Below are 21,058 nucleotides of genomic sequence, written 5' to 3' on the forward strand. Positions count from 1 at the left end.
TAATTGGCCTAATTAGACTCGACTTATTAATTGCCAAAGTAACTTAGAATCAAACGGGTGTTGAAATAAAATTATGTATCAAATACTTGTTGTACTTAATTAATAAACCATTTTTTTTACTTTTTACGTTGGGAAGTTAACTGTACTACGAATCGTTTTCTTAATAAAGTATCCTACTGCTAAATGTTTTAAATGTAATACTTTATTTTTTAAAGACTTACTTAAAGCTTTTGTATAATCTTTCTATGATTAATTTTAAAAAACCGATACGTAGCCTGATTCGAATTTACAGTTAGGTACATAAAAGCCAAGCCAAACGCTCGATCTACACATTGGAAGCAATCTTCAGGCTTAGCCATTATCGAAGTCGATTGTTTGGGAGGACTGTCATATTTTGAAATAAAAATATAAGCGGGTATTTCAGTATTTATTTTTATTCTCTTTAACAACACATACTCAATATTTTACAGAAACGTATATGACAATCAGAGTAGTAACATAGTAATAGGTTTAATATTTAAATGCGAATATAATTATTGATCTGTGTACCAATGTGATTTAAAGAGAAATTGTCGATGAATTTATAAAATATTTAACAAAACATCCTGCGTTGCTTATCTACAGTTAAAACAATAATTGCACTGAGTGAAGCGCTACAAATAATATATTGCAAAATAACGCTAACCCGTCTCGATTTGAGCTATCACATCCTTAAAGGTAACAATAAATAAGTAACACGTAACATAATCACAGCGAGTGAACATTGGCTAACAAAGAAATTATTAATTTACACCTAATTTGGTTATCAATTAATGACTGAATTATTTAACTTACTTGATCTAATGAGATCGTTTTATTTCCTAATATAAATAAGAACGTCATTAAGACGTGGCAACTATGTATTCACAATTTATTTACAAACTGACTAGAGTCTTCTAAATGTTTATTAATTTTCGTTTCATCATTTCTATACCAATAATAGTCTTAATATGTCAGCGATCAGGTGCTCCTGCGGAAGCGTTTGGCACATTCCCAGTATGAACATAAACATAGAGTTATATTCTTATTTTCTATATATTACGTTTCTTTGCTTGACAAAGTGATTTTATTTTCTCTATACACCGTCCACTTCGACAGTAGCCTGGCATTTCTAAAATAATATCTAATTAATGAAATACGTACATATTTACACTTTGCAACCCGGTCGGTGAATTGGTGGGGCTAAAATAGCTTACATGCGATTGTATAAACTTCACCTAACATAAAACTTATATTAAGCATATACGAGTAACAGTGTTTAAAATTCATTTTAATTTAAACTTAAGTCCATCTTAACCATTAATAATCGAATTTTTCGAATGTTAACGTGATGCCTTAAAGAAGTCACACATCGTATACAACGGTTTATAAAATAGACATCATTATCTAAAGAGACCACATAATGTCCGTAGGAGATTTTCACGTTTTCGACACTGTACACAGCTATATTAATCATTCACTGCATTCGATTTGACATAAACGTCGACAGTCTTAAAAGATACACCTTTGGTAAATAGCTCTAATATTAGAAAGTTTTCATCGTACACAACGGAATAAACGTCATTCTAATTAAGCTCCGCCGATGGCAATCGTAATAGCTAACAATATCAATGTCGCTCTTCGTCGGCGGCGCTGGGTGAGCCTTAAATAGGCGTCGGAAGAACTGTGAAGTCCTGAAGTGCATTTTTCACTGTTTCGTAAATTGGTCGGTTTTCATCGGGACAGTAGCCGTCCGGCGAGCAGAGTGTCTGAAGTTTGGTCAGATACGAGTCGAAGTTATCGTGGGCGGGCTTGACGCCCGGGACGGGTGGCGGGGGCGCACCGGGCGCGGGAGCCGTGCTTGCCGTTCCGCCTCCCGGGATTTTCACGTGTTCCAATAAAGTTATCACGTTGTTGCGGAGACTCTCGTAGTATTCATTGATGTTGCTGGTTCGTTGCATTATCATCTGACTGTCCTGAAAAGATAATCGATTGGTTATTTTTTATTCTACGTATTCTGCTTTGTTACAAAACGTTGGGGATACTGGCTCATCTTTGGAGTGGCTACCGTATCATAGAAAGTAAGCAGTACTCACAAACTCATGTGATGTTAGTAGCACTCAAAGTTGGATGTTTGGAGCCATGACTGTACCATCTACGTTATCAGACAAAGATATGATAAATTTTGGTTTCTTAAAAACTTTGAATTGAACCAATGAGAGATTAAAGGAAAGAAATTTTTTTTACTGATTTTTTTGTTTCTACTTACTCTTTCGCCCTGACTGAGATGTGATTCCATAGCATTAATATCTGACTTTAGACGAATCATTTGAGACTCCACTTTTGCGTTTTCGCGTTGCAATTCAGTTATCTCTTGTTCCAGCGTCATGAGATCCTCTCCTCCGCCTGTTTGCATGTTAATATCCATACCTGTCACAGAAACAAATACATATATAGAAATCAATAAATATATTTAATCAATTTCGAGGAAATATATATTAATAAAACTTTTATTCTAATGCAAAATACACCAACCTGAATAGGGTTTTGGATAAAGTGGCGTGATGTCATCCGGATATTTCGGTTTCTTTGGTTGCGGTGTGGGCGTGGTAGCTCCGGCAACCGGACATCCGGACAATGAACGGTGAGTTAGAAAGGACCCGTTTATATGTCCGGATCCGTCGCACCCGGGCGTCGGGCAATTCACGCCGTCGAATTTAATTGCGGACGCTGCTGCCGCCACAGCTGCTTTGTGCTGTTCCACGCTACCTCCACTCTCTAGTACTCGCATTTTGTTCCGATTTGCAATCGGGCATCCAGAAGCGCTATGGAAAATGTTAAATGGAATTCTTATCATGCGTAATTATACACTTTAACGTCCTCTACTAAAGTATGTTACATTCCAAAATGCTTGTAAGTTTTTGATATCGTGATTAATTTCATATTTTCCAACAAATAATGTTTTTCCTTTAAGTCTACACTATAAATGCCTAAAACATATAGAGTTCAAGTCGTTGTTAGATGTTTGATTTGAAAGCTTTCTACATTTCTTCTATTCTTACCTTCTGTGCGATAAGAATTTCCCTGTAGCATGTCCAGATCCGTCACAGCCCGGTATAGGGCATCTAAGCAGCGTGCAAATACCATCAAACTTATTGTAAAGACGTTACCAAAAATCTTGGGGTTATTTATGAGTTGAAAGATTGGGTGTTTATTATATCTTATCTATGTATGAATTACATTTATTTGAATAATTAATTTTCAAAGTCATGTTTTAAAATTTGACCATTGTTGACCATCGTTCGTTACGTAAACGAGTTACACGATTGCTATCATTACTCAGAGTCAGAAATGGCGCAAATGTACTTTTGGCTATAGCTCTATGGCGATAGACTACAAATAAGGCTAATCGTTTCCGAAAATATATCTAACTCTAAGGTAACACATGTCAAATATTTTGTAAAGATATATATATATTATCATCGTCAGGCAATCAAATTAGTTTTCTCGTCTCACCTAAGGGGCTCGGAATCCTGTCCGTCTCTCGGCTTGCTTTTTGGCTTGTTAGCTCTGGGACAACCGGAGAGCGACCGGTGTGATGAATAGTTGCCGGTCACGTGACCGGAGCCGTCGCAGCCGGGAGTGGGACATTTCAGTTCTTGGGAGTGCGGTTGGAGCTGCGATCGGTCGGCGCGCGGACACCCCGACAGGCTGCACATATACAAACTGCTTACAATGGCGTGCCGTTGTAACGTATGGCAACTTACTATAACATACATCTCAATGTTATGTCTTGATAATGTAGTGCATAAAACATGTTACAATGATTCATAGTGAACTGTCAATAGACCGTTTAGCTTAGACTGATCTACATTTAAAGTGTTAGTTGAATCGGCTGTACTGGTTCATTAGCATTACTTATGACATTCATACTGTGTATTCAATTTTAAAATTCAAAAATAATAATAAGTCTTGCTTTAAATTATTTGTTTTCTTCTAGATATATAATTTGTTAAATAACATCAAGGTTATAAACACAAAAGAGGTTAGAGCATGCGATTGTCTGCAAACTAATATTTTTAATTCGTAAACATCAAACTATTTTTTAAAAATATTCAAATTTAGATAGACGACTGTTTAAAATATTAAGTGGTTTTAACGAGCATAATTTATATATTTGGCTTATGAATTAAAAGTATGTGTCGGGACTTGATAACATAATTGGAATAATATGAAAGAGTTTCCCAGCATTATTTTAGTTTAAAAATAGTTATTCTTGAGGTTTTCCTCAATGCGATAATCATATTAAAGTCACTTATTTGTATTTAAAAACGTTTAACATTCATCGAATTTAATTCCGTTTAAGAGAATGTGAAAGCATAGCCACTTTGGAGTGATAAAAATAATCGGAAGTGTGAAACATCTGTGGAGTTTTATGAGCGAACTTGCATCTGTATACTATAATTAGCGTTACGTTTATGCACTTTACACCCGTCTTTATATCATACACATGAGCATATATTATTTTTATCCAACTTACAAATATATTTTAATAATTAACAAATCATAAATTAATTTGTAAAAGTAAAACACGTCGGTTGATAACGTTCGTACATCAAATCAGCTTTCTGCCATGCGGTTAGTTTACAGCGAAACCTCGAGCACAGTCAATTGACTACGGAAATGCGCAAAGTGGGAACAGAGCACAAATTGTCACACTTATATTGCGGTCGGCGTATATTGCATTGCACTAGTATTGCATTGAATTGCTTTTATTGCGTTTCTGTTCTATAAGTGCGCTAATATCGCCGCTTGCCTGCGGTGAGTTGCGAAGTTGCCTGAAATGTGACCGGACCCATCGCAGCACTCCACGGGACACTGGATTAGCTCTCTCGACTCCCGTATCCGGTAACACGACTTTCCGTAAAAGTCGTCGCGGTGATAACTATTGCAAATAAATAATACTATAATTAAGCAATAGATAGCACAGTTTCATTCGTTTAAAATCAGACGTCACCAACGATCGGTGTACATTTATATTTGGCATATTTTTTTCTATAAATGCTCGTCTAATTATAATAGCAACCCGCCTACTCTACGGCATTTTCTTGTTTATAATTTAGTTGTATACAAGAGCGATGTCATTAAGTCGTTAACCTACTGTTAAACGGTAGCAAAAAATATCGTAAACGAAATGCCTTTTACACGGTCACTGTTTACGTAAACGTTGTAAATGTTTACAAATGTATTATTGCACGCGTATTACAACTATTGGAAAAATATAAAAATATATTATTTTAATTAGTTAAAAGTTTATTGGAACTGTTTATATCCGGTATCTCACCTGTTTCGTCGCATAGTTGATTTTGTGGTACGTTTGTTGTATGTATATCTTATCTATATTTATGTAGAGCGTCGTCCGACGCACGGCGTGCGCGCGCGCTGCCGCCGGTATATTTAGACTGAACCATCGAGTGTGACTTCGCTATGAGAGATACGTTCGAAATCTCACACTATGAAACAATTGTGTGATATTGTAATGCTCATGCGTTTGTATATAACAGTACACGACATTTATTTTTATGATATTAGTACAATAATTCACTTATAATACAATAAATGTGTTCATACTTTTTATTTCAATTGTTCTTTAAATCAATATACCGATATTATTGATGTTCTTGTAAATAATTTAAATTGTGAACCGTAATACAGTTAAATTGCTCGATTCTGGTTTGATTATAGTGGCAACACTAAGTAATGGGCACATATGTATTAATACTAACTTCGACCCGTTTAAAAATTTAATCATTCTTTTATATTTATTTCATTTTTGTTTTTCCTAATAATATAATTATAAATAAAGATAAATTACTCAATATTATATAGACTTTAATTTATTATATGACTTGTTTTATAGATTTTGTTTAGTACCTATTATAAACGAGAAAAAAAAAACATTATAATAACTTTTTTTGTCGGGGTTCAAATGGTCAAAGATTAAATCATGACCATGAATGTATGAAATATATTCTATATACTCATACAGTATGTACGAGTTTATTATGTAATTTAATTATTCTTATTTGTGCTCAATTTTCATTTTAAAGAATATAGATTAAGCATTGTGTCGAAAAATAACTATTTCAACACCGCGTCTTAATGAGAATGCTGGAACTTCATCGATAAGAGTAGATTTTTTTAATGTAATCTTTATTTGCATTTTTAACTTCGGTTTACTGATAACAATATAGAATTACGTACTATATGTAGAGTATTTTTAACCGTAATTAATTCAATATGATATTTAAAATATAGAGTAATTATTAGTTTATATTATAAAATTATTTATTTTTATATGTTTTACTGAGACAAAAGCTGCTTGATTAAAAATGAAATTGCGATATAACCCGCCGGTACGATCTGTTTTCAATTTCCCAAGAACATATTTTCACATCAGCATTTGTCGGGGTGGGAGGGGATAGACGCCGAACACAGCCGACCGTGGAGAGGAAGGATGCATAATATATGGAAACCTCCACATTTTACACGTAACTTTCGATGTCGATACTACAGAGGCAGGATAGTGACAGGCAGGAGTAGTGGTAGGTTCGCTGCATGTATTGTTACCTGTGACACTATAGCTAATATGATCCTATTTACCTTCGATTTTCTTTTGTTAGCTGCAGTATCTTGTGGAGTCGCGACTTGTGGTAATTTCTAACATCAAACCAAAATAGCTATACCTAAGTACTGATATGACAGTTCTGATATAATATTCACCTGCTATCCTTCGGCTTGTCATGAGGCGTGTGGGGCGGTGGCATGTAGCAAGGCGGAGAGTACGGTGGCGCGTGCGGTGGATACGCGGGCGGAGGTGGATACGCGCCGCACTGGTACTGGTAACCACCGTAGCCGGCGGCGGCAGCTGCCGCAGCGTAATCCGGCTGAGCGAGACCGTAACCAGCTACAGGGTGAGGGCTTACACCGCCGTAACCTAATAAACAAGGATAGATATCTGTTGGTTTGTGGTATTCGATGTTAGATAGAACAAGAGGAGTATAATCAGTAATTAGCAATTGTTTCTTAAAAAATTTTTTTGTCCCAAATTTCGGAGATCACAGACTAGCTTTTAGAGTAGGTAAACATTACAGAGGACAACCGTAAAGGAATGTAACGGGTGAATTTTTTACTCTGTCACTTTCAAAATAAGGCTATCCACCACGACCCGACATAATATATCGAACTAATAGTTTTTAGTGCGATCTGTAATTCCTTTAGCCAGGCTACTACTTACTGAGAATTTCTAGGCACAAATTACCAATTTTTTTTTCGGTTGGTTCAAACATGGAACCACAATCGGCAGACGTACAAACTAATCGCTAGATAGTGTTATTAGCCAAAGTGTAATTGTGCAATTAAAGATATGAAATTACAAATTTCAACCTAACCATTGTTCAGTTGAAAACAAAAAGAAATGCGTAAATACATAAAACATTAATAAAACCCGGCGTAATCTGTAAAAGTGCCAAGTATACATTTTAATTAACGCGAATGTACGAGACATTCCACGCGAACACACGTAACCGCATCAAGGTCATCAGCACGCCTGCCGAGCAGGATTAGCAATGTACTCGGAGCGAGTGTGCGGCGTGCAATACTTGCGGGAGTTATTAGCGTGGTAGCTTTTAATTTGTATCGCATGTTTTGTGGCTCTCGTGGGGTACGCCTACATTGCCCTATACATGTTGTTATTCCACTGTCGTTCTAGTTTTTTGGGAGCATCATTTGTTCACACGCTTGAATTCCTTTTAAAAGTAAACTTACCAGCAGTATCTCGGTGGTACGCTTCAAGGTATGGATGGCTTCCTCCACTGTCTGGTGTTGATTCTCGGCTGTAGGAGACGCTACCGGGAAAACTTCGACTGTTTAAAGTAAAAAAGAAATGATTAGGAAAAAGAATTAAATGAGCTAATTTCCTACATAAACTTTTTAATTATACGTCATAAATTGCCTCACCTATGTGGTAAACGGGACACACTAAGGTCGAGAGTCTGGCCTTGTGGACTGGGAACTTGGGGACTGGCTGTAAGCTGAGGCGAAGCGCCCGGCTGCGGGCTGCCTCGGGCTCCGCCCCCACCTCCACCACCGGCACTCGTGTACACCGGTGATGCATATGGACCCTGTTGCATAAATGGGCGTCATCATACAATGTTATTTACGAAAAAAGCAAGGCTCATTTTAATTAATGTGTTTGGAGCAAGACACTGCATCTAATTCTCACCTGTGGACTACCACTAGACGTGGAAAGATCTATAGCTGGCCGTGGATCACGAGGATCTCTAGGCGTGGGACTGCGTGGTCGCTGCGCCTGTGCAGCAGCTATCTTCACCGAGAGATTGATCGCGGAGAAACCGGGGGGTACGCCTGGACCCATCGCGCTGACGCCCGCCACACCCCCTACTCCACCGGCTTCATAATGGTACATTGGTCTGGACGGACAAGTCGCAACGACTAATCAGAGAAGGATTCTTTTTGGGCCAATTATGAAGTTTTATTCGCGATTTTATCAATTGATTATAAGCAATTTTAGAGATGGAAATATCTTATTAAAGTCCCGTTTACCACATAAAGGCTATTCTTAATAATAACTAAATAAATATGAAGTGAAAAAGAAGGCAATCCACATACCTAGGATATATGGGGCCAGAATTAGTCTCTTGTTCTGACTGGTCCGTTTTCATAGGTGTTGGTAGATGAGGGTCGTGATAACGTTCGTCTTCCCATCCGTAGGGCCGCTGGGGACATTGTGCGGGATCATAGCGCTCGAAAGCTGGTGCTCCTTCGTAGCAACGAGTCTCATAGCCATATCGAGCCTCGTTCATTTGACTAGGAGAATATTATTGAGTTTACCTTAGAGCTCTTTCTAACATATGTATTTGTTTAAATATTTATCACGTAGAGCTAGAAATGACAGAATTGATCACTTGTCTCTATTGTACGTGTTAATTGTTTTTTATTTAAGAATCTTTTGGTTACCTGTAAGACCGTACGTGGTCATCTGGGGGTCGCTCGTACGGTGATCGCTGATCAGGCGGCGCGCCGTAGCCGGCGTGGCGCGTCTCCATGCCGGGGGAGTCGCGCTCGGGCTCGGCCGCCTCTCGCTTCGGTACAAGCAGTTCGGGAGCCTCGCGTTTCACGGGTGGACTCCGCGGCGATGCCGCTTGAAGTCTTTCGCGTTCACGGGCCGCGGTTAATGTTTCAGTTGACGTACTAACGGGCGCAGCTGGCGCCAACGGCGGGAGTTGTGATGGTAATAGCACTAAACAAATATATTTAATTGAATTTTTGTATTTTATTTGTTGCAATAATATTTTCTATGACTTTGACAAAAAGGAAGTTCGATTTCGTTAACATATTTTAGTTCTATCTAACAAAAATGTTCGTAAAGTCTTGTCGATTATCAAAATGTTTTGTAGGGCAGTAGGTTATACCTGGAGGTCGTCCTCTTTGAGAGCGAGCGGCTGCCTTGCGTGCAGCGGCTGTCGGGCACCCGGAGAGAGACCGGTGCGTGCTGCGGTTTGAGCTGACGTGACCCCGACCGTTGCACCCGGGTGTAGGACACTTTAGGATTGTCTCGTGCAACGCCAATACTGTTATTAAACCACTATTTTACCAGAGAAGTCTTTAAAACCCAAGACTATATGGGGCTGCTGTTTTTAAATATAAAGAAATACTTTAAATAGGTTCCAATAGATAAATAGGTATATCAATTTTACTCTTTCAAGAATAATTTAGAAATGAATTTTAAGTATTTCGTAATGTTTAAGATTAGAGAATATTGATGAAAAAGTTTTCCAAGACTTTATTTATACTCATTCAGAAACAATAATGTTGGAGATACTATCTAATATAATTAATGAAGCAAAATCTCTAAATAGTCATTGGATGTCTTAATTAAACGGAACACTATCTAAGTAATGTGGTTTGACTACATTATCTTTTTAAACTTTATGTAAATTATAAATGTAAAAAGCATTGAAAATAAGTAACAAATTAATTACAATATTATTGAAATAACTAATAAAAGTAACTGCATAACAACATACATATAACATACTAAACAAAACATTTTTAAAAAAGTATTTAATAAACTAATACGAAAATAAATAATATGCCAACCGAAATATTAACTCTCATATAGAATCTAGTGTACTCTACTTACTTTCAGGGGTAACCTTATCCTTTCTTGGGCATCCTGACAGACTGATGAAAAAACAATCATATATCAATCCTATGTAAATAATACATGATACCTATCGTAATATTAATCATTCATGTTCGGACTAACTAGCTATCGCAGATTGCGTATTGTTATTATTATGTTATTTTTGTAAGTAATTATGTTTCTCGTTTATGTTGAATATTATATTTCAATATAGTGACGTCATCGTGGCTCTGAAATACATGTTAATCATCAAGCTCACCTTCGGTGGTGCGTATAGAGGCCAGTAACGTGGCCCTGCCCATTGCAACCAGGAGTTGGACACTTGTTGCCTTCTGCGGACAATTCGATGAACAAATTAGTATTTTGTTAATCATCGAGTGGGGGCGTGGGAGCGCGATCGATACCGACAGGCGTGCCGCGGGGCGTACCTGCGCAGCACCGCCCACCACTCCGGCCCCACCCTCTCCACAACTTAAAAGAAAAAATAAAGAACGCCTGGCGGCTGCGCGGTCCGACTGACAATTTTTCTTTTAAGAGTAGCGGGGCGGCACGACTTCGCCCCGCCCAATCCCCTGACCCGTTTTTATTGCATGACGTAAACCCAAAATACGAGGAAAATCTCTACATACATTATATACTGTATTGACGTAGGTGGAGTTTGAGCGTACTCTATATGTCGCCGATTGAATTATGAGAGACGCCTTTGAAATGTACGATTATTTATTATAAAGCTTAGGTACATATTACAATAACATTTTACGGTTGAAGAGTTGAAAAATATTTATTCAGATAGAATTGTAAGTTACTCACGAGATATACGTTTTAATAATATTATATTTTTTATCATTTAGAATTTTAGATTTCTATAATGTACGTTTATGCTTTATTAAATAAATGAAACTTTTGAATATAACTCTCTTGTTATAAATAGAGAAAAACTATGACACAAACTCTGACCCGTGCATAACATGGAATTGCCTGTAATAATGTCGTAAATAAAGTTTGATTATGTGTGTCAGAGTTGAATTATACCTCTGACGACTGGTGGAGAAAGTGCAGTAAGAGGCCGTGAGTCCCGCGCTGGCTGAGCTGAGGGTACGGTCCGTGCCTCCTGTAAAGCTGTTGCAGCTCGAGATCCAGCGCCGGCTGGCTGCAATACGGTGTAATGCTTTGATCCTTTATGAAACGAACTCTTTTCATGATCGTGCGAGTACCCTCCGAATGGCTCACTGGGAAACGAGGAACCTTGGATCTTATGCTTAACTTCTGCTGGGGGTTTGAATGCTGATTGAGTTGAATATGGTAATGAGGCTGTTGCAGCCTTATACGCGTTGTACAAAGATTCTTTGTTGACAGCTGCTATTTCGCCTTTTCTTCTTTTAGCTTCTCTATCGTCCTCGTACTTGTCATCGATCCGATCAGACATATCTATTTCTAGTTCGTTTGATGATGAATCTACAAGTTCGTCGAAATTCGGCGTCTCATAATGATTAGGACTTTTATCTACCTTGTCATAATGATCTATACTATTTTCTTGCTCCATTTTTAATGTCCTTTGAGAGTTATCGTCGTGGTCAATATTGTCGTATGTATTTGTTTGATGATCGTTGTTCTGATTATGCATTGAAAAACTTTTGTGTGAATGTTCCGCGGTATCGGAAGATTGAGATGGGGAAGATGGCAACATTTTATCCGAACGTTTATCATTAAAAAGATTGTCAAAATCATTTGCATCTTCGTTGTCATCAGCTGGTATAGAAGTTTGTTCTCGGGACCAATTCGTAAGGGTTCTCAATGCATTTTGAGTTTTTTGTAGGAGTGCTTCCTCATCTTCGTCATGGTGACGCAGAATATTGGGACGGTGTGACGTAAAGTTGAGATGGTAAGGATCGGTCTCATCTCTCCGGTCGTCGTCAAGCAGGCGGCGGCGTCGTTTCCCCACTATGTCCTCCTCCATTGACGATTCGTTTTCTGTTCGATCTTGTCGTCTATCGTTGACTCTAAATGTTTCAATGTCTACTCCAAACTCCAGTCGTCTTTTAGTTATCTGTGACAACGTCGTGTGAGTATTCAGCGGCGCCGTCCTGGAACAAATAGTTCCATCAAACTCATTTCCCACGTAAAATATAAAGGAATATATTAATTTAAAGAAAGTAGTGTACTTGCGATTCGATTTTCCATCCACAAACAAAATATTTTTACGCGGAAATGATTCTCGGCGATTCCACTCGACGTTATCACATTTTAAGCACTTTATATTGTTTTTTAATGCACAAAAATCGTTCCCACGTAAAAACCATTTCACTCAAGAGCTTTCAGACCAAATATTATTTTAAAAAGCCAAATATGTATATAGAAAGAGACAACAATTTAATTTTAAAATCTATTTTATATTTCTACAAATGATAAAGTTAAGAAACATTCTTCACGCCGCTGCTCGTATTTCGTTGTTAATTTATTAAATTTTGATACAAATTTGCAAATGATTTATTTATAACGCACCACGCAATACATGTTTATAATTATTTTTTAAATGTTTGATTAAATTCTTTTGTTGCGTCATTTTTTAATAACGAATTATTTATTATAAATAATAAACTTTTAAAAAAGTTTTTAAAATAAGTTTTTCATACTTGACATTTTACATTATACAATGACAGCCTAATCACGGAGGTTATATATAATATTTTATACCCAAACTTATTATAAGTTAGCAGTCGATGTGGCGTAGAATTAATTCATTCTTTTTAATTGTCAGTACTACGTACTTTTTATTGCGTATTCGTCTCCTACTGGTTAGAATTCGATCATAATAATCGTAATAAATAAGGAAAACATAATATGATTTTGTTCCCGACTCTAATTTCCAAAAATAGTTAATGTTAATGATAATACTTTAGTAGGTAAAAAAATTGAAAATAGCATTACGGAAAAGGAAAACTGATCTGGCCTGACCTGACATGACTCACCAAACAAAACTGTTTGCCACAAATTGGCGATTATTATTAAAATGATAATAGATAAAATATAAATGAATGATGGAAATGGAAATATATAAAAAATATTAATAAAACTCAAAATATATTTATAAATAACAAAAATAAATAAAAACACAATTTAAATAAAAATTTTCATTACTTAAGTATTGAATTATTTCGAATGAATTTTTCATCGAAATAAATACATAGTGACAAAATATATTTGTAATTTTGATATTCATAACAATCAAGTATTACAAAATCGCATTGCTATACAGCAGGAGTGCACTCGATTTTATTGTTTTGATATATTCCTCGGAACTTGTGTAATAAACGTCCGGTAGCATTCGAGATAGTCGATAGCCCTTGACTGAGATGTCGAGGAGCTTACCGGAAGACCGAAATACCAATACGTAGACGCGGGCAAACGTTTAAGTACGTGACACACCCTGAGTCACAACGAAAGATAGCTGAGATTAAACCCGTAACGCGGACTGGCTTCGAGCGGACCGAGAGAGTCGTAACGCTCGTTTGTGAAAACGTGTGTGTTCGTATAGGGTAATTAGATAAACCCTGAGGGCGGTAGACGCTTAACCAGTTTAAACTAGTGCAAGTAGAACCCTTTATCAGCGGGTGGCGAGTGGCGGGTTATCTCGGGCCGCGTTAATTGTAATGCTGCGAGATTAGGGCGCGTTATAAGGACAGGCGCTCGCTTATATTGCGAAGCGGGATTACGTAAAGACTCTTAGACGGCAAGGTCTTTGCTATGATTCAACTGTAGCATTTCATATTGTCAGTCGGAATGTAAAAACTGGTTTTATTTAATTCAATATAATTAGTTTTGTTAATATAATAGAATAATATATTAAAAAAATACTGCGTTATAATGTTATGTTATTAGTGACGTCTTAAATTTCTGGCATTTATTACAATATTCACAAGAATTCCATAAGCTGTCGTAATTTCTTGAAACTCTATTATAATTCCTCAGAAAACGAAAGGTAAGTCTCGGGACCTGCGACCCTTTCTCGCCCCGTGGCAATAACAAACAGGCTTCGGCTTCCCGCGGGCCCCCACATCGCGGCTCAAATTCAAATTGCACCTTAGAATTCTTAATTATTGAAATCATAAATCAAAACGTGCCGTCTGGGCGCGCGACCATAAAATTGGAGGGAGAAATTTCGAGTGTGGTAGGATTAAGACATTATCACTTTTCTTTCAAGCAGTCGCGCCCTCGTTGGCTCGGCTCGGCTGTAAATCAGCAGCTAAATCCCGTGGATTAGATTCATAGAGTTGGCGCGGCCTGAGGATCGCGCGTTCGCGATAATGGCTTCGTGTGCTCGCGTGATTCTGCTTTTAAATCGACTCCCTGGCGGAGATAAATACTCTCCCAATTTGATCTGAGCCCCGAATTGAGTTTCCCGTTTAATGGACTTAGCGAAAACTTTAAGTTTATATCTCATAACGACCGATGGTTCCGATGAACTGGACATGAATTTAACGTTAAGAATAAAATCTGACAATAACGTGTCTCTACACGTTTGTATGATACGTATTGAACGCAATACGACACAAATATATTGTAAAGTAAAATGTGTCCTCTTATGTTATTTTATTTTCCAATTTTAATGTATAAAGTTTTGATTTAACTATGATTTTAGCGTAAATTAAAATCAACACTCATAAAGCTGATCTACTATACATCTAGAATACAGTAAAGTTCTTGAGTAAGAATCGTGAGGTATGTTTTCGTTTATATCAATCGAATCGTCCTAATCTTATCGAGTGTGTTCCTTATTGAATACTAATTTGAAATAGTTTTAGGCTTAGTTTATTTCTATATAAAATAGATGATTTTAGTTAAAAGTTAAATTTGTACGTCTTTATAAAACACGTTTAAGCTAAATTATTTAGCATAAAGGGAGTCGATTAAAACTTCACTTAAAACTCAAAATAAACATTACACTTTTTTACATTTTATGATTATAATATAGGATTGTTAATAATCCTTTACGACGGCGAAACTCTTCTGAACGTTGATGTGTATTTTTACTATATTTATATCTTTTTTTTGTATAAAGCCATGTAAGCCATTTTTGGTAAGATAAGATTGGTAACAATTTCTATAAATCGAGGCCGTATTGCTATTTTGTAAGAATTCGCATTTAATCTCACTCGTGAAATTTTAACAACTGACAGATGAAGAAACTGTTTCTGAATTCATGTATCTTTTAACTGTTTAATACTATTATGGTTTTCTAAATCTTGATCTTTGTCGAGTATAATAATAAAATATAATAAAAGTTTTTAATAAAATAAGAAGATATTCATTATATTTAAATTATGAAGTATATCTTGCCCTGAATAGTGTTTTAGGAGTAGTAGTAATTATATGTATTTATTTACATCATTACATCATATTGGGGCTGCCTACAATTATTGTGATAAATTTATTTGCTAAAAAAATTATATCCGGTGTAAGTAAGTACGGCGTTATTTAAGAAAATATTTTAAATATCTTTATCTTTTAAAAAATCTGAGACGGTTTTTTAAGGCCTTCAATTTTATTTATAGTATTAACTGTAGTATTATTTTGATTTCTGCTTCTTTTGATATATAATTTTTTTATTATTTATGTACAGTTATAGTTATAGTACATGTATAGTTGATTAAAGCTTACCTAATGCTTTTGATTTTAAAAATCGTGTAGAAAATATATTTTATATAACTTTAAAAGATAGTTTGAAGCGTATGTATTATGTGTGAGATTAACATGTTTTTTTCTTATTTGGATGACAAAATCGTTAAATATTTACTACTTTATACTTTCTTAAAGTGTTTGCAATATGTTTGGACAGCTTTTATATTTCAAAGTAAATGTACACTGCATACCTTTCCGTTTTACGTTATTATTTTTTAATTGATATTCGAAGTAATTAATAATAGCTGTCCTCAAGTAAAGGTAAAACTTCTTCGTAACGAATAAATTGAAATTAGAAGTGCATTTTAAATATAATGTATAAAAATGTGTTTATAAAAATGTAGAGTTATAATTAACAATGTAAAAAATGTGCATTGTTACTGGCAACACAAATCAATCTCTGTACGAAATAAAAAAGTGGTTAGTCGAGTACAAAAACTCTTCTTAGTCTTTTTTAAGTTCTTACTTTTTAACAAAATAACGTATAAACGACAATAAAGAAAAATTATCGTGTAGAAGTGAAATGAAATAGTTGAGTTGTGTCTAAAGCATTAAACTTATATTTTATGAGTGGTGTATTGTTTTTACAAACATTATTTGAATTAACTTGTTTGTAGTTTGAAAAATAAATGTAGGCCGAATAAAGTAAAAAATGGTTGCTAAAAACAAAATTAAAACAACATGTGAGTGTAAAAATCAATACTCGGACTAAGTTTAAATAAGTGGGGTAATAGTACTATGAGCGGTGCATTGTGAACTAGCGAGGTACCCTAACCCCTCAATGAAATAAAATAGGGTTGCCAGTAGGTCAGTTTTCATTTCGCATTGATTTCTGTGAAATATTTAATAATATAATGTTTACGGTAAATTCATAAATTTGTTCAAAAATCGAATTTGTAACACAATTAATTCAAATAATGAGTACGTTTAAAAATGGAACGAATAAAATATATAGTAGTTATATTCAATATTTTTAAAATTTAATTTCTGTGGTACGAATCTTGCAAATTAATTTTAAGCCAGTTCTATTAATTGAATTCAACTGTATTGCAAAACCTCTTAAAAATGCAGGTGACAAAACACTTATATACTAGATATTGAGAAATATACTACTACTAAGTATTCATTTAATACAATTCCATTTTTAAAATTCGATATTTACGTCTGTTTAATGTGTCTCGGTATGATTTTTAGGAAAAATAATCAGTTTATAATTATTTTACACATTTTAACATAAACTAAAATATTATTCGTTTTATTTGTAAAACCAGCCCTGTTCGGAGGGAGCTCTCGTAGCGAGGGTTATCGTGTAATGTGTAGGCCCTCGCATCGATACGATCGGGCCTTGTATCCCTTATACTTTGAAACGATGTTGTTGCTTTTTATTGAACAAAAAGTAAATATTAAATATACGATAGCGAAATAATTGTAGATAGATAAGTAATAATGTACACAGTGCTCTATGTACATTATTAATATGTGTTATTGAAGATAAAATTTTATTTGTGTTTTTGTAAAGGGTAATCTCCGGAATCTTCATTATTCTTCCTATAAGGTATAAATGAGATTCATATTATATCTTTTTTTTATAAATGGCACCCGTGAGATGTCGGGTCGGGTCGCTAGTAAATATATAAGGAGTAAGTATTTAAGTACAAATTTTATGTTAACATTATTAATTATTTCTTACTTTTAAAACATTTAAGATATATTAGTGTAGATAATTGTCATATATACTATTTATTGTTTTACATGGGATTATTAATCGACAGAATTTCGTTCATCAGAGTAGAAAAATTGAAGTCGCTTAACGTATATAAAAGTCTACCATTGATCGTGATAATATCGTAGTAATAATAAGCACTGATATATTATAATAGATTTAGCGAGAATTTCAAAGTTATCAAGAAATTGGAAAAAAGTATTTAATAAGATTTCGAACGTTTGTAATATTAGAATACTATGTGTATGTTAACCTAAGCTCTGTATTTACCTTTACAATATTTATTTAGTTTACGCTAGAGATACAATACACAGCGGATGCGATGAGATGCTTACAATAATCCTTTAACATTCACTCGCTTGTTTTGTAATGTCACTTTAACAACTATGACGTCACTAATCGTCATAGTATTCTTATCGAGTGTTAATTTTTTTATGAAGTATTACAAGTATGAATAATATTTTTTCGGAGAAGGTTATCTAGTACATCTTTGGAAATAAAATTGTTTCTAATTTTGTATATTACTTAAGTTTATAATACCCAAATTGTATTTTAGAAGCATAGTTTTATAATAAGTTTATTTTATAAAATTTAATGAATTATAATAATATTTTTTTTGACAATACATAATGAGATGTGAACTTTAATATTGATAAATATTATCTCAAATATATAAGATATATGCAGACAAATTAAACTACGGATGTCGGTTAGTCTTTGCTTTACTTTTTAAATGACAATAAAAAAGAACCATTAATAAGTATACAAATACGTGAAATTTTACAATTAAATTTTCTTTCAATGTAATTGTATTCGTTTACATGCTCGGCTTTGAAATTCACTGTCTTTTTCGTTCAATAAAATACACACGTAAAAAGATTATGAATTGAAACATTGTTAAACGTACAATTTACTCGACAGAGTAAATACGAGAACAGACATTTGTGTGTAAAATAAACCACAATTAACTGTCCGGGCCGCTGTCCCATCAGATAGCTTCAACGGCTTCAGTGGAAACAATTTGAACGCTTATCAAGATCGGCACACGTGAAATCCGTTTAGTGGCAACCCTACCTGCGGTAAACGTTTACGTATGACTTAAATCAACAGCGGTTTTACGGAAAATTTGAATTTCGAACGTATTATACTCGTACAGGATAAGTAATTTGAATTCTAACGAAAAACCGTTTTGAATTTTGCATTGACATTCAATTTTAAACGTAACGAGCGAAAATGATTTTTTATGAGAATGTTTGGTTAGTAGACAAATTGAGTCGTGAATTTTATTGTTAAATCGTATATAAGCCCAAACAATTTTAAATTTTATATTGATGTAGATTAAAAATATTTAACAATAAAGCATTTCTTTGAATCAGTTATTTAATATTTAAGTAAAAAATTATTATATGAAGAAAAATGGGGTTTCATGATAATAATATACTGTAAGCCTATAGAGTATTTTAAATATTTTAAAAATTAGCTGGGTCTACAATACAAATTTATTAAAGTGAAGATTAGAGAACGTTTTATATATTTTTTATCGGTTTCTTTTATTGGTTTATGAAAATTATAAAATATTAGTGCGAGCAATAAAAGATTGACGCAAATAATGTCAGTAAATTGTATCCTATTATTTATATACAAACGCGATGCATTGTTAACCCTATTAGTGAATCTTTGGGGAACCGCAATACGCATTGGCATTTTTGATTTCATAGATTGCTATGAAATCCGTACTTTATTTATTACTTAACAAAGAAAATTATAAAAACATCTAATTTCAAATCACAGTTTTAGCTAATTCTATATACGTATTATATTTTATTAATATTAAACTATTATTTAATCGATGTATTGAATGAAATGTGTTTTTCAAAACAAAGATTTTTTTATAACATATGATAAACTATGTATCTGGTTAGGGTAGATTTATCCTTTATTGGCTAAAGCGCGGGCCCTTATTTCGACTTATTTGTGTTTATGAGTAATCAAGCTCGCTATGTTTGTTTTTGTTGGCTCTATAAAGGGGTATAAAAGCTGTACTTGTACTATATTCGGATTTTCGATTGATGAATGGAATATATATTTTTATTAAATTTAATTGTACTACTGAATAAAAGTGAATGTACCTGTTTTTTTTTTTTAAAGACGAACAAAGATGATATTTCGTAAACAAGTCAATTCATTTTTATTCATACAAAATATAACAATAAAATTATCCAGATGATTTAAATGTTCTGATTTGCGAATAAAATTTAGATCTGATATATTGCTGTATCGCTGAAATATTTTATTTTAAAATTCGAAATGGGACAAGTTACTTTTGCAATTGAATGTAGTCTTTTTTATTTACAGCAAATTTTTCGTTTTTATTTCGTCTTCCGACTTCGGAAATTTGATATGTTTCAACATATCACTTTTGTTTATACAATAATTTTCGTTTAAAAGTTTGTTTTATGACAAAATAGTGATTTAAATATATTTTATTTTTTAATTATTGTTTAAACATTAATTGTCTTAAGAAATGTTATAAAAAATGGCATAGAAGCTAATCAAGTCAAACAATATAACTCAATTATGTATGTAAATTGATTGTTCAAGTAATGTTCGTGTGGTTAAGTAAAGGTTTACTGAAGCATTTATCGTCGCGCGATTACGTATTCCCTCAGCAGCCTAATGACGTCGCGGTCGTTTGACAATTCGCGCTTAACCTCTGATTTGATTACAGATATGCCAACCGACTTGAAATAATCAACACACTAAACATACAATAATTATTCATATCAATACTATCAGCATTATTATAATATTTCGTTTACATTTCCTACTTTGAAAGCATTTCGTGAAATGGTTTTATAAGCGTGGGATTTGTGCGTGAACGTTTTTTAAATTTATATCTTGAACACTTCTTGAATATTTCACTGCTGAAATAAAACCGACATGTTTCGAACTTTGGACACGCACCAAGAAAAAATGTGTCGGACACGACGTTTAATATTTAAAAAAATATTCGCGTTAGAAAATTTTCGAAAATATGTATATGACTTACCAAACTTGTCGGACAAGAGCCGACATCGCTATAAAAGTGAGGGGCGATCCCTCATCACGCACAAAAGTTTGTAACACGAGTTCACTAAATTAGAAATTAATGTATTATATTATATTTACACTGCACAAAATTTACGCCAATTCGTTTAAAAAAATAAAGCGTATTGGTAAGTAAGTTTATGAAAGTTCGTAGCACTGCGTAGCGTAGCTACGGTAAAAAAGTTCGTAGGATGGCCAAGGCAGCGGAGAGTGGCGAAGAGTTACGGAGCGAGTACCGCGGCGCGGGTTCCTCGCGGGGCGCGATTCGCGGACTATGCGGAGGCCGAGTGCAGACCGCGCGGGAGGAGCGCCGCGGCTGCGCG

General features: G+C 34.6%; 1 protein-coding gene across 1 annotated transcript; it reads right to left on the minus strand.

Annotated features, from left to right (window-relative positions):
* Positions 1–414: 414 nt before the first annotated feature.
* Positions 415–20,723, minus strand: LOC124533381 (myelin transcription factor 1-like). Its single transcript, XM_047108609.1, has 16 exons — positions 20,698–20,723; positions 11,279–12,330; positions 10,506–10,578; positions 10,244–10,284; positions 9,513–9,671; positions 9,058–9,340; positions 8,710–8,907; positions 8,303–8,510; positions 8,038–8,201; positions 7,846–7,943; positions 6,802–7,015; positions 3,535–3,744; positions 3,081–3,143; positions 2,554–2,843; positions 2,288–2,448; positions 415–1,994 (listed from the first exon to the last, which is right to left on the minus strand). Exons 1-16 carry the CDS (start codon positions 20,721–20,723, stop codon positions 1,683–1,685), a joined length of 3,552 nt encoding a protein of 1,183 aa, XP_046964565.1. The 3' UTR covers positions 415–1,682.
* Positions 20,724–21,058: the final 335 nt, after the last annotated feature.

The sequence above is a fragment of the Vanessa cardui genome, chromosome 11 (genome assembly GCF_905220365.1).
Source record: "Vanessa cardui chromosome 11, ilVanCard2.1, whole genome shotgun sequence".
Taxonomy (NCBI): domain Eukaryota; kingdom Metazoa; phylum Arthropoda; class Insecta; order Lepidoptera; family Nymphalidae; genus Vanessa; species Vanessa cardui.

Bases quoted from the DNA above. Each gene is read 5' to 3' on its own strand.
- LOC124533381 (XM_047108609.1), bottom strand. From the start codon at position 20,723: ATGTCGGCTCTTGTCCGACAAGTTTG. The intron at 7,944-8,037 runs GTGAGGCAATTT...TACTTTAAACAG, and splicing joins GTGTCCCGTTTACCACATAG to TCGAAGTTTTCCCGGTAGCG. The intron at 7,016-7,845 runs GTAAGTTTACTT...CTTGTTTATTAG, and splicing joins GTACCACCGAGATACTGCTG to GTTACGGCGGTGTAAGCCCT.